This window comes from Molothrus ater, chromosome 2 (assembly GCF_012460135.2).
Source record: "Molothrus ater isolate BHLD 08-10-18 breed brown headed cowbird chromosome 2, BPBGC_Mater_1.1, whole genome shotgun sequence".
Taxonomy (NCBI): Eukaryota; Metazoa; Chordata; class Aves; order Passeriformes; family Icteridae; genus Molothrus; species Molothrus ater.
Window position 1 is genome coordinate 14,820,904 of NC_050479.2, and position 14,981 is coordinate 14,835,884.

Genomic DNA, 14,981 nt, shown 5'->3' on the forward strand with positions numbered 1-14,981 from the left:
TATTGTAATTGTTACTTTAAAAAATAAGAAGAGATTGTTAGCTCCAGATACCTAGCAATTAGAAATTATTTGTCATCATATCAGTGATCTTGAAGACACACACATATATAAGAAGAGATATTGTGTTACTAGACTAAAATATTTTAAAATTGTGAATGATTAAGACCAATACTTACAAGATTTAGAACATGTTCTAAAACATTCTCTGGAAGAATGTGGTACACATGAATAAAGACCTTTTGAGCACAGTAATCAGCCACAAAACAGTGTTTATTCACACAAAACTTTTTATTCATGAATCTGCCAAAGAAAGAAAGAGGAAATCAGGCAGTGTAGGAACCAACACTCATTATTCTATTTGACTCTATGCTGCCTGTGTAGGTGCTTTGAGCAATCCTATCCATTAATGTAGTCCTTCTGCAACATGGCTGGAGCAGGCTGTGCCCTGGCTGCTCACCCAGGCTGGGTCTGCAGTATGTTGGGTGAGAAGCAGCCCCAGAGCCTGGTGCTCCTCACATGGCTTATCTGTGGTGGTATGTCTGTCTTTGTTAACTCTAGAGAGAGGCCAGTGTGACTTTCCAAATGCCTAAAGCAAGTGACTCAAGCTAGGTGGGGTTCAGTCCCTGAATTCCTCCCCTCACAGCAGCAGCGTGTTTAATCAACAAGCAGCCTTGAAAGCTTATTACAGCCCAAAGCAAAAAAACCTTCCAAATTCCATTTGATTGCTACATCCTTATGCTTCAATACAAAATAACTTTATAAGATGTGCATGAAGAATGCGGCTATGTCTTACACTACAGAAGCGAAGAGCTTTGCACAATGCATTAACTACAAGAGAAGCCCTTTGCTTCATTCTGTACATTGAAGCAACTGTTCTCCTCCTTCAGTAGTCCAGTTCTGACCCTGTTCTTTAGGCCATGCCACCTTATGCTGTTATCACTTTAACACTCCATACTCCCCTCCATACAGGGCCAGGATGTTTCCCACTAAGGTCAGTGTAGCCAGACTATGTCTGTGGTGAACGAGGATGGAAGGAAGGATTCCTTCACGTTTCCGTATTGATAAGAGTCTTAGTGCTCGTGCACAATATAGCTCTGTTTTCACATGCATATCATATTCAGGGTCTACTTCAAGAACTCAGTTTAATTTGGACCTACAATTTCCTGGTATCAGGTCGAATTATCTGGCTGCAGTGTTAGATTTCATAGGACAGCATTCCAAAGCCTGGGATGCACAAGCAAAAATTTCTAGTTTCAGATGCCTAACTGACTAATAAGTTAAGCTGTTCTATCTTAAGAACTTGCCTTAAAGCTACACAACAGCAAGTTTTTTGTGCTGATACATGGTCAGATATTTGGAGCAGTTGAAGAGGAGACAGCCCATTTCAAATCTCCTTTGTTCATAAGCTTCCATGCTGCACACTCCCTAGACTTGGAAGAAAGTTTAAATATTTTTTTAATCGTTGAAATGGTATTTCATCAAATTCTGTAGAAAAGGAGAAGAGCTTTTCAAATATCAAAGCAAATTTATTCTTTAAAATAAAAGCTTTTTGCCCAAAGCCTAAAATTGGCAGCATCTCTTTAACACTCCTATCCAGCAAGAAAACACCTCACTCTTACATTGTTTGTATGCATCTGCAGATACAGCAAAGATTAAAAAAAACCCAACAATCAAAACACAATTTAAAACACTCCTGGAAACTTTGTGGCTCTGTCCCAGAGATTTTAAGTAGGTCCTGGCCACTCAGGATACTGAACTCACCTACAGTATTACATAAACTGTTCTGTTCAGTGGTTCACTAAACAGACACTGGATTGTACCAGGCTGTGTCCCATCTGCTGTTTCCTGCTCCCACCCCTGCACACAGCATTTACAAAGACAGAACTAACCCCTGCTGCTTTTTGTGGGATGCTGGATTATAAAATTTCACACTGAGACTGAGTGCTACACTGAGCCTCAAGCAATAGGAGCAGCACATGTCATAGCCAGATCCCAGCCTGGAGGTTGTATGTGAGCTCTTCTCCTGCCAGGGCTGGCCATGTGCAGAAGAGCTTGGGGCTATTTTGGGTAAAAATCTGAGCTAGTTCTGGAGGGTTGTTGACCTCAGGGCAAGAAAGGTCTTAATGGTAGAGCTTAGTGAGATCCACTGGCCTAAGTCCCTGCTAAGGACTCAGGTGCCTTTCTGGGGCTGGCCCTGGCAGGGGCTGTGGGTCACACAGGGAGCACAGCGGGATGGATTCCTGTCCTGCAGGGCGGCCTCACATCCCAGGCCCAGACAGAGCTGCTCAACCACTTTTCTTCAGTGCAAGTTGTGTTTTATGGATCTGACAGTGCCACTTCACTGCAGCACAGCCTGTATGGTTCACAGCCTTCCTAGGACACCAACAATCGTTACTTTTATCTCCACTGGTGCTAGTGCAGGCCAGCAGAAGTTAACCAAGTGCTTATCAAATTCACAACTCTGTGATGCACAAACCCATGGCAGAAGACAAGAGGTTCATTTTGCCTTTTAACTCCCTTTTGATCTAGAAGAGTGCCTTCATTTAAGGGGCTTTCCCCCTCAATTTATTTACTTACATGTGATTAATAATAAAAATAATTATCTTTTAAACTTGCATGACCATTAATTTTCTGGGTTATTTTTGCTATTTTACATCAAAACATGACAGGTTTGGTTTCCTGACCACATGTATGAGAACAGAGTGATTTATACATTTAGTGTCATATTTAGCATCACTTTGTTAAATTATGCACTTTTTTTTACCACCATCATTTGCACATGTTAAAGAGAACCCCTCTAAATTAACCCTGCAAGTGAAAACTAAAATATTCTCTTCAGAATGGCTTGTGGTATTTTCAATCAAAATAAAAAAAGAAAAAGAGGTTAAAAAAATTGTGCAGTTCCAGTTAGTTAAAATCTCAACTGAACAATAGATTTCTACATTTTGTCGAAAAATTACCATTTGATAATATGCTGAAGTTTTCACAACAATCACAGTAATATTTTAACTTCTGGTCTAACTTCTGGTTAAGCTCCATTTAATTGCAGAGGTCAGTGGTACACAGAGGCCAATTAGGTTAACTACTGAAGTGCTCTCCTTAGGAGTACCTTTGAATATAAATGCTGGAAAAATAACCAGAGCTTTTATCTATGATAAAATAATCTTATCTGTGTTGGTTCACTAAACAAAACAGTGAATTTTGTTGTAAAAAGCACACTATGCAAGATTGGGTTCTTCATTTTTCCTTCCTTCAGCACTGCAGCATGTTTAGCACTGCAAGTGCCAGAACATTTCCAAGGTATAAATTCAAGCATCTAATAAAGAGCAGTAAACAGTCAAAGTGAAGGAAAAAAAATGTTGGTATAACCAGTGGCAAGTACCCAGGAACTTGTGGTTTATAACACACATTCATAATCTTTGTTGATTTTGCAGCAGTGGTAGAGATACAGGTGGTTTGGCCAAGTATCTGCTAGTTATTCAAATAGCTACAGGAATGAAAACAGAGCCAAGGGGCAAAACATTTAAAAAAATTATTTTCTTAATAATTGCATTTGAAAGGTTAACTCATGCTGAAGGGGGACTGTGGAAACAGGAGGAGAAAAGTTCTGACTTTGCATCTAGACTAACTGAAAGTCAGATTGGTCCTGATCCTCAGTCAGGGAGAGGGACAAAACTCTGAAGTCTTAACACCCTGAACTGCTGTCTGGAAGGACAGGCTTTTATTGCCTCTCTGATCTTGCTAGCAATGTGTTTCTACCAATGACTGAAGTTAGTTCTAGTTGCAGGTCAGCTCTATGTATGCTTCAATGGAAAAAAACCAAAGAGTAAAAATGCTTACTGTGAGTTATTAATGATTCTGTAAATGAACAAACCACCTCTCTCTATCACTGCCTTCCCTGACTTTATCCCACTTTTAACTGTAAGTCTCATTTTTTTCTCCTGCAAGTTAAAACCAGTCAAATGCACAGTTGTGGCACTAGGCAGACGATCACAGCCCCCTCACATTCCTTGTCTCTACCTGGTGCCTCCACAGCCTGAGACTGATGGGATTCTCCTCATAACATCAGCTTTCCTTTTTCTTGCTGTAGGTAAGGCAGCAACACTAATTTCTGCTGCTTCCAGGCCTCAGGTCAGTGCAGGAGGAGAATGAATGTATTCTGCTAGCCCGACTTTTGTAACAGTCTGGATCACACTATTCTGCATAAACAGAAAAGCTTAGATGAATTTTATGTCAGATATACTTACTCAAGAAGCCTCATAGTCTATTGTAATTCATGAGCCAAAATGAAAAAAATGCAAGGAAGGAAGGGAATCTGTTTGGCTTGATTTGTTGCCCACGTGCAAGCATCTGGTGTGATACAAAATGCCCTCAGGTACCTTTCCAAGTATCCAGCAGCTGGTCCAGAATGTCTTTGATCTCCAGTAGGGTCTCACCCACATCTGGAAGCCCCATGTGTAGGTCTCAGAAACCCTGGGACTCATCCACCAGGAGACAAAAGGAGACAAGTGGGGGATGAGTTTCAAAATGTTCTTTCAAGTCAGATTTTTAACCTAAGAACACCTTAGGATATCTCAGACCACAACAGATGCCTGCGTGGGCAACTGAATCAAATTCAGTTGGTTTGGGGAAATTAAAAAAAATATCTGGTAATATTCTAATAGATGTCCTCAAAGAGCCATGAAAGGTAAAAGGACAGGAACTTTTGTAATGCAATAGCAAGTTGAAAGGACAACATTAAAAAGAAAAAAAGGAAAAAAGTATTTATTTTCAGTTTGGAAGATTCCTTTGAGGGGGAAATAAAACGGATGTAGGACCATGTGTTTTCAAGACAGGCAGAAGTGGCAGTGATATAGTATGCAGCCACTAATATACTTGCAAAGAACTAAAAAGAGGTAGAACTGATCATAAATGTAAATAATATTATACATAATTGGTAATAATATCCAACTATATTTCAACAACAGCAGAGCCTTAAAAGTATGAAAGCAAACACCAGACCCACATCTCTCTGAGGTAAAAAAGGGGGGAAAATTTTAGTCCAGCTACAAGACATTTATCAGCTTAGTCCTCATAAATGTTGTGTTACCACCGTAAGATTAGAATCAAACATTAAATTTTATTTTGTTGTGTAAGTCATATCAGAAGATCATAAAAATACTTTTAAAATATTTAAGTGAGTTCAGTGCATACAGATCTACTGCAGGTATTTAGGAATGCTTCTGTGCTTGGTGGTTCAAGCTGGTATGATCACAGGAAGAATTATATTCAGTTTTCTTTATAAAGTTACTAGCAATTAGACTCATAGATACAGGGTTTCTTTTTAAATTTTAGCCTGAAATTACATTAGTAAATAAGGCAATATTCCTTAGGATATAATTGATTGTTTTTCCAGATTACAAGAGGAACATACCTCATCACAATAAAGGATAAGCTTTTCAAAACCAACTGAAAAACCTCAGAACTCTCCTAAAAGCTTACATGCTTCAGAAAAAAAAAAAATGCTATTGTATCTAGCTTTAACATGGGTAAGAGGAAAAGGATCTCATCTCCTCATGCCAGAAAAATGCAATTCAGAAAATTGCAAAAACTGCATAGCAACCTATCTGGGAAATCCTACCAATGTGTCCAATCTGTGCTTTGTGTCCATTTCTCATGGCAATCTTTTATCTGGGAACAAAGCCACAATTGCTGAAAGAGCTCTGCTTGTATAAAGTAACAGCGTGTCCAATAGGCAACAAAGGCTGGCTCAGTTCTCAGAACAAATAACCTGGCTGGCTCCAGATGAGCTTGCTCAAGGAACAGCAACAACACTTCCCTCCCACACAGAGCTGGGTGCCAGCACAGCCCAGACACCACCTGGGTACCCAAGGAAACCTGTCCAGAACCAGGGGATGTACCCAGCTCTGGGCTGGCCTGGATAAACAAATCAGAGGTTGTCATAGGTGAGTTCACCTTTGAAGAGCTGACGTTCTAAGTTCTTCACACAGGACTGGCCAGAGCAGTGGTTTGCTTACCTTGATGATGACATCCAGCGTCCAATATTTCAACTACTACTTACTGTGATAAGCTGATAAATAAGGGACAGTAAAGTTACAGTTATTATTATTTTTAGGTGGTCAGATACTGAAAAGGATGGTGTATCTTGTTGGTACCCAGAGAGAATATATGCATCACATATGAAGAGAACAGAATATATGACAGAATATTAGTGGCAATTGCCACTAATAAGGAATTATGTCACTCTACCTTATTTTTAAAAACAGACTTAAGCACATCAACAATCAGACAATGAATTTATTTGCAGGATACATTTATCATACATAGAAAACAATACTTATTGTTTGGTTAATTAAATAGAGAAAAAAGCAAAACAAAACCACAATACATTATTCAGTGTTCCATATATTTGTTAGCTGACATTTTCAAAATGAAGCTTTCTTTTTTTCCTGTCTTTTAAAAAACCCATGATCATGAACAATGCATAGTGGGAACAAAGGGTCTAGAAATCTAACATTCCACAGCTGTGAGTCAGTGTGAAAAATAAGGCCATGTAGAAGGAAAAAAAAAATCCCACAGTGAATTTCTAAACAATACATATTCCATTGACAGGCTTCAGATAAGATCAACTGAGTATATGAAATCTAAAAACAAAGCAATGTAAGGAAAAGAAGAATTTAAAATATTAACAAACAACTTGGAAATAGATTTTCCAAATAGGCTTGGAAATAGCCTCCAAACCTTCAACCAGTATCAATCAAGATCAATTATACTATGATGCTACAAAAACCATCCCAGGATGAACATCCAGAGGTGAGAAATACCCAAGTCCATTTTACAAAATATGCTTCAACTACTCATGCTACTTATCAGCACATATTTATTGAAGGAATGACAAAGTGTTAAGAAAAAAGTTTGACCACCAGTCACTGAATGATTCAGTGAAGGGCTGGAAAACATATCTTCCTGCTCTGAAATGTTAATTACAAGTTCTTTTCAGGTTTCATGACAATGTAAATGGAATGAAAGGAATTGCAGTGTCATATCCTGCTCTTTGTTCCTGTCCTTTCACACCAGGTCAGCAGTGTGAAAGTTTCATACAGCTGCCATGAACTCAAGTCCTTCACTGCCCTTAAACGCTGCCATCTGCTCTTCACATGATGGAGTGGATGAGCCCAAGGACCAGAAGTCACAGAGCTGCTGTTTTGTGGCAGTCCCCAGTGCAATGTTCCCAAATGCTGCATTGTGCAGGGTGTGTATCCCAGGTAACTCAGTCACATTAAATAACTAATTAGTAGAACATGTCACATGAAGTTCAGGATCAAGAGGGTATAAAATATTTGCCAATATTGGGTCTTACCTGTGTTAAGTTTCAAGATTCCTTATTCACAAAATTACAAGAACAAAGCTGAGGCAAGACTGCTTGTGGAAATTGGTCTGAATGCAGGTGTACAGAAAGCATATTTTACAAGTAATAACTACTTATATCTAGAGTTTAACTCACATATTTTAAAAACAGTTAAATACAGACAAGGCTATATAAACCTTTATAAGCCTTCTTCATCTGTCATTAGTGATATCCAGATCTGTATGAAAGCTCTGAATTTGTAAGACAAACGTAATTTATTTAAAAAATATTCCTACAGGTCACCCTTTGACATCATGTAAAATGTATGGGAAGCTATGGGAATGCTGGGAGTGCTCATGTGCTAAACTGAACAAAACATATCCTTATTAAAAGAAAGCTGAAACATCCTGACTGCCATGGAGAGTTCTGTCCTGAAAACTTTATTTCTTCACTATGCTCTGCAGAGCCTTGTTCATCCCAGTTCTCCAGAACAGCACAAACAGCAGTAGTAAAGAGTGAAGGCCGACCTTTTTTAGTTGCCCTGAAAAAGCTGTGTTTACCATGCTTGTAGCTGAGGCTTCACAGAAATAAAAAACATGCTTTAAACATCAGCTGAACAAAACTCATGCAGCTGTGGTTACATCATGAACCCACCACTTGTCTTCTGTTAATAAAGAAGTTAAGAATTGCTTTTGGGAAAAAAACATAAGTTTCTCTTTTTAAATCCAGAGAAAACCATAGAGAGAATTCACAGAGAGGTGGAAAAAGAAAAACAAAAGCCTACATTGCAAGATATGGAGGATTGCTGTAAGCTATCCCTAAAAAAGCACTAATCCATCCTATGGCTATGTATGTATCTCTTATACAAATGTATGTGTACACACATATCCACAAATGTAGAATTATCACATTAACTATTAACATGGTTGTCACAGAAACTAATAACATGGTCATTTCATTCTAAATAAAAAGGATGAGTTAACACATTTTCCACTGTGGCTCATAATTTGGGATGACTAATCTGCAAGTTTGCCTATACTTTTTCTACTGAAGCCTCTTTCATTTAATTTGTACAGAAGCAAGCTGCTTTTAAATTCCCAAGTTAGCAAAGAGCATGTAACGTCCCCCATGCTAAGGAGTTTTCCATTTTCATGTCATATCATGCACTATCAGAAAATGCTATGTAAATATTTGCTGATATAAAAAACAACTTCATTAAAAAAAAGTCGAACAATAATTATAATTATGGAATTCTTCTGGAAATTTTCAAACAAAAGCTAAGTATAACATTTCTGAATATTAGACATTACTTTTTCCATCTGATACAGATTTAAAATGCATAGTATATACATAAATAATAGCAGCCATCCAATCTTTAAGAGTGCTGTGTTTTATAGTCCAGTCAATATGCCCTAAAATTATATTGCTGGATTCTGTATTAAAGATTCTGAGGGGCTAATCAGAATAAAATGTAGAAGGATTTAATTTAAAGACTTCCTATTTTTACAAAAACAAAACACACATCAGAAATGCTGATGTAAAAATCCAACACACAAAAATCACTCTGTACTTTTGTGTTTTCTCTTGCTAAATAAATGGCCAAAACCCAAGGAAAAATTGTCCCAGTAAGTGTACATATGGCACATGCTTATCAGAATGTAATCCATATGTCAGGATTATAGAGAATGAAATGGACCCACTGAACAACTTCTTCTTAAGAGAGTAGTCCAACCTGACTATTACCTTTGTCTACACTAATCTAAGATGTGCTGGGTCACCATTCATACTCAAGTTTGCCTAAAGTCTTGATCTAAAGAACCTGTACATGTCTCATTCAACCCTTACTCAGTCAAATTTTAGCATGTGGAGAAATGGACTCATGAATTATTTTTAAGCACTTCTAGTCCTCTCTCTTCCATACAAGGTATCTAGGGTCTTTACAGTGCCCTAGTGGGTCTGTTTTGCTAAAGCCATGACCAATGTCTTCTCCACCCTCTTCTTCCTTATGAGGTCAGACACAGACTTAAGTTCTACTCAGTAGAACTGTGGCTTTCACTGACTGTGTAAAGTACACTGGCTTTAGCTTCATTTGATAAAACTTCATGTTTAGCTTCATTTGATAAAACTTCATACTAAACTTCATTTAGTAGCACACTAAATAACCAGGAACAGCCAGCCAGCCTCACTATAGCAGATGAAATTTGTGCATGTCAATTCAGAAGCTTTGGGTTTTCCCAAATCTGTTGCCTACATTTCCATGAGAGGCACTATACTAAAGGATTGTTCCAAGCCATTGTAGTCAACATGAATAAATAAATATCAAACTTGACATGTTTTGAAAGTAAATATCCTGTCTTACTAAACTACCTTAAAGCTTCTAAGTCCAAATTAATTTTTTGCACTGTAGATTGGATGATACAGAGGAAAGTGTTAAAGAGCCACTGAAAGGAAGAGCTCAGATCAGTAAACAGCCACTGAGGTGAGAGGGCAGTCTGGAACAGTCTCAGAGCCAGGCCTTGTGCAAGGACCAGGCTGCTCCTGTCCTCCTGCCCACTGAGGGATGGCAGAGTGGCCCATCTGCTACTCTGAAACCTCTCTGTGTTTCCAGGAGTGATGACAAGTTAGACTTACAGGGTGTAGTTTGCTTTTCCTTTCTTGCACTTTGTTTTACTTTTAGTGGTCCCTAAAGGGGCCAGCTCACACTGGACTGAAGGATTCACCCTCTCCTACCAGGATCTGTCCCAATTTGCCTGGGTTGAAATGACTGAAAAGGAGAGGCACAGGCCAGCCACCCCACAGAGGTGAACTTCAAGGGCCCACCCAGCCTGTGGCAGCACTGGAAGGGGATGTAAACTAGCCAACAACAAATAAATAAACATGGTTTCTCATTACTGCTTGCATCATTGTAGGAAAGGAGTGCATCTGAAGTGTGAAAGCTACTGTGCAAAAGTACACATCAGTGGGCAAATGCAAACATAACAGAGTTATGAATTTGTGCAGCACCACCAGGAACTGGGCTCAGCCCCCCTTTGTAATTACCCCGGCTTTCACCTCAAGTGCCAGAAGAATCTATTTTACCTGGTCCTGGATGTTTCAGTGCTCCCTGCAAGCCAGGATCTGTGAGCTTAGGTTCCACTTCAGTTCCTGGTAGAAAGGCCATTTCTGTAAAGCCTGTAAAGGAACTCTGAGCTGCAGCAGCTCCTATGGGGAACACCATATGTATGAGGCAGAACTTGCAGGGTATTTTTCTAAAATTTTCTATTTCAAATATTTAGGCTCCCAAACCAGAGCATTTTTGTTTAGGTATCAGCCTATATTGAAGCAAGGCTCTGACTGAACCTGGTTTAGATAAACTAGGCAATACATCACAGGAGGAAAAGACATGAAATATATAATCCTTTTGGGTACAAAACATTGTAAACCTAAAGAACTTCAAAGCACATCAGACATACTTCAGTCAGTAAAACACTGACTGTCCTTTCACTGTTGATTTAAGAACAAGGATATGGTCTGTATTCATCTCAGAAAGAAAAGCCAAATGTTTAAATAGTTCAAGTCACAATCATATTCTTCCTCTAAATAATTCATATCTAAGACAAGCTAAATATCATTGTTAGCTATCTTTGAACAGAATGAATCCTAGCAAAGGAAAATTACACTTTGAAATACAGAAAACCATCAGTGAGTTACTGTACATATTGCATGCATAGCATTAGAAGATAGACACCATAAAAACAATAGGTTTCACTTTCAACTCTTAACAGGTAGAATACACTATTATTTTCTGAGTAAAACACCACAAACATTACATATCACTTAGGAAAACTCTGCACAGCATACTTCAGCACTCAGAAACTAAATTTCAGTTATCTTGTAGCTATTGCTGACAAATATTGCCTTTTAAAAAACTTCAGCTGTGTCTGATAACATACAACTGAAAGTGTAAGCAACACAAACATGTGGGCTTTGTTATCCTCCCACATGCTTCATTTTTAGCAGACATTGGCACTCCTCATTTACATCCTGAGGACAACATTCCTCCAGTCATTTTGGCCAGGTGGAAAGGAAAGCCATTAACCCAAATGGCTGCTCTCTCCCCATTAATACATGGTAAGCATTTACCTAGCTTTTCCCCATTTTGAGACCAGACTTTAGGGCTTCTTAAAATCCAGTTTGGTAGAATACCAGACTAAAAAAAACAAACAAGTCACTGAAGACTATGCTGATTGAGAAATTATCAGAGCCCACACAGACAATTATTTAAATTATAAAATAAAACTGTTTTTTTATCCCACTTTACAAATGTTTGAGGCAAAATAATTCCCTTATTTTGAAATCTGAATTAATGAAGTCTGATTTTTTCCTATGAAATCTTAAATGAAATTTCTCCAGAATGAATACAGTGCTTAAAGAGTAAATAAAAAGGCCCCTACTTTTTCCTACTACATTTCCCATGACCACAGGCATGGTGCTATAAAGTTTTAAATTAAAACAGCAACCACCAGTTGAAAGTTGTTCTTTCAGTGTCATATTAAGGGAATTATTTCAATCTCAGTACTGGACACATTTTAAAATGTAATGTATTCATTATTTCTGTGTACTTTGAGAACTGATGGAAAAATATCCGATGTTCTATCGCGCCGTCACCATCCAAAGTCCCAGTGCAACATTGGCAGCCAAAAGAGCACTCCCAGCAAGCAAAATCAAAAAGCCAACAAGCTCTCTGTTTTGTTTTTCTACAATTAGGGAGCTCAGTGTGGCTTCCAGGAAGGAATTTAATATCCACTGACCATCCAAAGCGAAGCAGGGTACAGCGTTGATAACTGCCAGTGCTCCTGATAGTGAGATGAGGTACCTGGTTGAATGTAGTTAAGGTTCATTGCAAGTATCTGAGAAAATGTTAAAAAAAAAGTAATAGAAAATAAAGATATATGTATTGTATTTCTAGTATGCAGAGAGAGACATACAAAGATTATTTTTCTAGCTACCATTCTGTTTCACAGAAATTATGTGAGTAAAATCAGCTTTATGCCATAACATACCCACTCAGGGAACTGCCTTTACAGATTTTTATTTTTTAAGAGCTAAGTTTGGATACTTAAACCTGCACTCCTCACAATCTGAGTGAAAGCAGGAGACAGCAAAACCACCATCTTCTTTGCTTGCTTTGTGTGGTTTTGGAGGAAGGTTATAGTTCTGACACCATGCCTGAACTAAGAAGGTATTCTAGACCCAAGTATGAAATCATGATTAGGAATATTTTCCAAAACACACCCTAGTAAATGACTAGAATATCATCAGAAATCTGACTTATCTCTCCTACTTACCTATTAGCCAGAAAAGCTGAGTGGATTTATGTACATGTGTATGCATGTGGGAATGAGGCACGGGCAGGTAAATTTCACTGCTGGTTAAAGGCTTGCTAACTGCAGTAGCTACCTCCATCCTGAATGGCCTGGCAAGAACACACAGTCAGAAAGCAGCTGGGGCAGAGTGAACCTTGATGTGCTCTCAGAAAACAGGAGCTTATGTGGTACCTTTCCTCTGCTTCTATGGACTTGTTATTAACAACTGAATTACACAGTTTAGTTATTCTATGGCCACGCATAAACATTTCAGTTCCTACGGCCAAGGATTCCTAGATTACCCACATTCAAGTCTACTATCTATAAGTATGTGTATATATATAATCTTGTTCATTAATAAGCAAGAGCTAATTGAATTATCCTGTTTTTTGAACAGCTATTCTATTTTCTTTTGAAGAAAAAAAAAAAAAACCAAAACCAAAACTGCCATATCCTCTTATATAGTTCAGTATAATGACACAAAAATAATAAAACTCTGGTACTGCAAAGCTAGCAAGCACACAGCTTTTTTCCTGACTTAAATTCAGGCTTACTTTGGCTTTCTTGTCACATCTGTTAAGGCTCACCCTCAAGAGTTAAAAAAAGCACTGACCAAAAATATGCTCTTAAGCACAAGAAAGTGAGAGATTTCATTTTTAGCTTGGCACATGGACAATAATCAATGCAGAGATGGGATAAAGATGTCAAATCTCTACAGAAATATTTTAGGGCATCCTGTCTAAAATGACATCCAACTGAAGTTTTGTAGGTCACTAAATTCTGAACAGTTCCCTTCTTACCTTAAAAGAACAAACATACTTCAAAGGATACTTGCAAAATGTCTCTATCACCACAGGCAGATCGATACTTAGAAAGTTTTGTCGTGGTACAAAACTGCTGAGACTTACTGAAATGAAAATACACAAAGCATGAAAAGTCATTCCAGGGTTATAACATTATGAATTTTAGATTATAATTTAGCAGAAAAATCACATGGGAAATGACCCCCTTCCAGGACAAATAATCAATCTCAATAAGGGTTTGATTGGGTTTTTTTTGTTTTTACAGGAGTGCAGCTATTCTATTTTTCTTAAACATGGCCACTGTCACAGTAAAGCCACTACACAAAGTACAATTAGCATTTCAGTAAAACTAGATCTAAAAAACATTTTCAGAGGCATCTTTAGTCATAAAGACTCCACTGTATGATTCCAGTATTTTTCAAAGAAAAGAGATTATAGTTACCAGACTTTTTCAACATATGCAGTCCACATGCATACAGTGGGTGCACACAGTGGGTGTATTTTTTGGCCAGAAAAAATTTTCTCTGGCAGTACCTGCAGAAGATCCCCCTAACCTGAAGCCGATCTCATGGTGTACAGGAGAGGGGGAGATGGGGAGCAGAATTCTGGAGTCCCTCTGAGAAAGCAAAGGCTACGAGGGGATTCACAGCTGCATCACACTGTGCCAGTTAGCTGATGCCTCAGGTTTTAGCTTTTTTATTTTTCAGATTCTGTACTACTTTAGTGTGTAGTTCTGAGCTTCACATTAGGGGATGGTAAGCTCTCTTCACATAGTAGGGAGACAAAACAATTCCTTCTCTAGCTGGGGACCAAGGACAACAGACCCAAATCTCAGGCCCAAGAGCATAAACAACAGTGGAATGAAGAGAGAAAATCAAGCAGTATAGGACTTCATAATCTAAAGCTATAATTGGACAATTAGCTCCAATATGCCAATGGACCAGAACTTACAAAAGTGAGAGACCTTGTGACCAGTCATCCATTTTGTGACCATTTTAGGTTCATCTTGGGTGTAGCCCTGGCTGGCCTCTTGTACTGCCCAAGGTGTATCCATTGAGGCCTTTTAATAAATCCCTACTTTATTCTTTAACTCTGTCTAGCCTCTGTTCTAGATCAGCCTTCACAGGGCATCATAGCCAGTACATAAGTAGCTTCTCTTCTGTGTTCAGATGATAAGTGACTTCAAGATATAGCTTGGTACAACTCAAAAACCTGGAGGTGGGACTTGGCATCCTTAAAAATAGTGACTGGAAAATTGCAGTGTCAAGGACCACATGATCTTGAATACTTTATTACGGTACAAACTGTTCTTTGAAGGTGTACATGAACCTTCGGTAGACTGCATGTCCAATGTTTCTGAGAGATTCTTCAAGGCAAGTGCAGTAGTTTGAGACCTGCCAGAAGGCACTATATTAGTACAGGGATGTTCCACCCATTCTGGGTCTGCCAGCACCACAGACCATTTGAGAACCATTCTGTGATAGC

At 38.5% G+C, this 14,981-nt stretch overlaps 1 protein-coding gene across 1 annotated transcript in view; it reads right to left on the reverse strand.

Moving 5' to 3' along the window:
* Window positions 1–6,279: 6,279 nt before the first annotated feature.
* The window catches only part of MBTPS2 (membrane bound transcription factor peptidase, site 2), a 41,130-nt gene continuing 32,428 nt past the window's right edge, over window positions 6,280–14,981 (reverse strand). The window contains exons 10-11 of the mRNA XM_036384664.1: window positions 13,525–13,600; window positions 6,280–12,203 (exon numbers count right to left, since the gene is read on the reverse strand). Coding sequence (XP_036240557.1) covers window positions 11,981–12,203; window positions 13,525–13,600 — 299 coding nt within the window. The 3' untranslated portion in view covers window positions 6,280–11,980. The remainder of the gene's footprint in view (window positions 12,204–13,524; window positions 13,601–14,981) is intronic.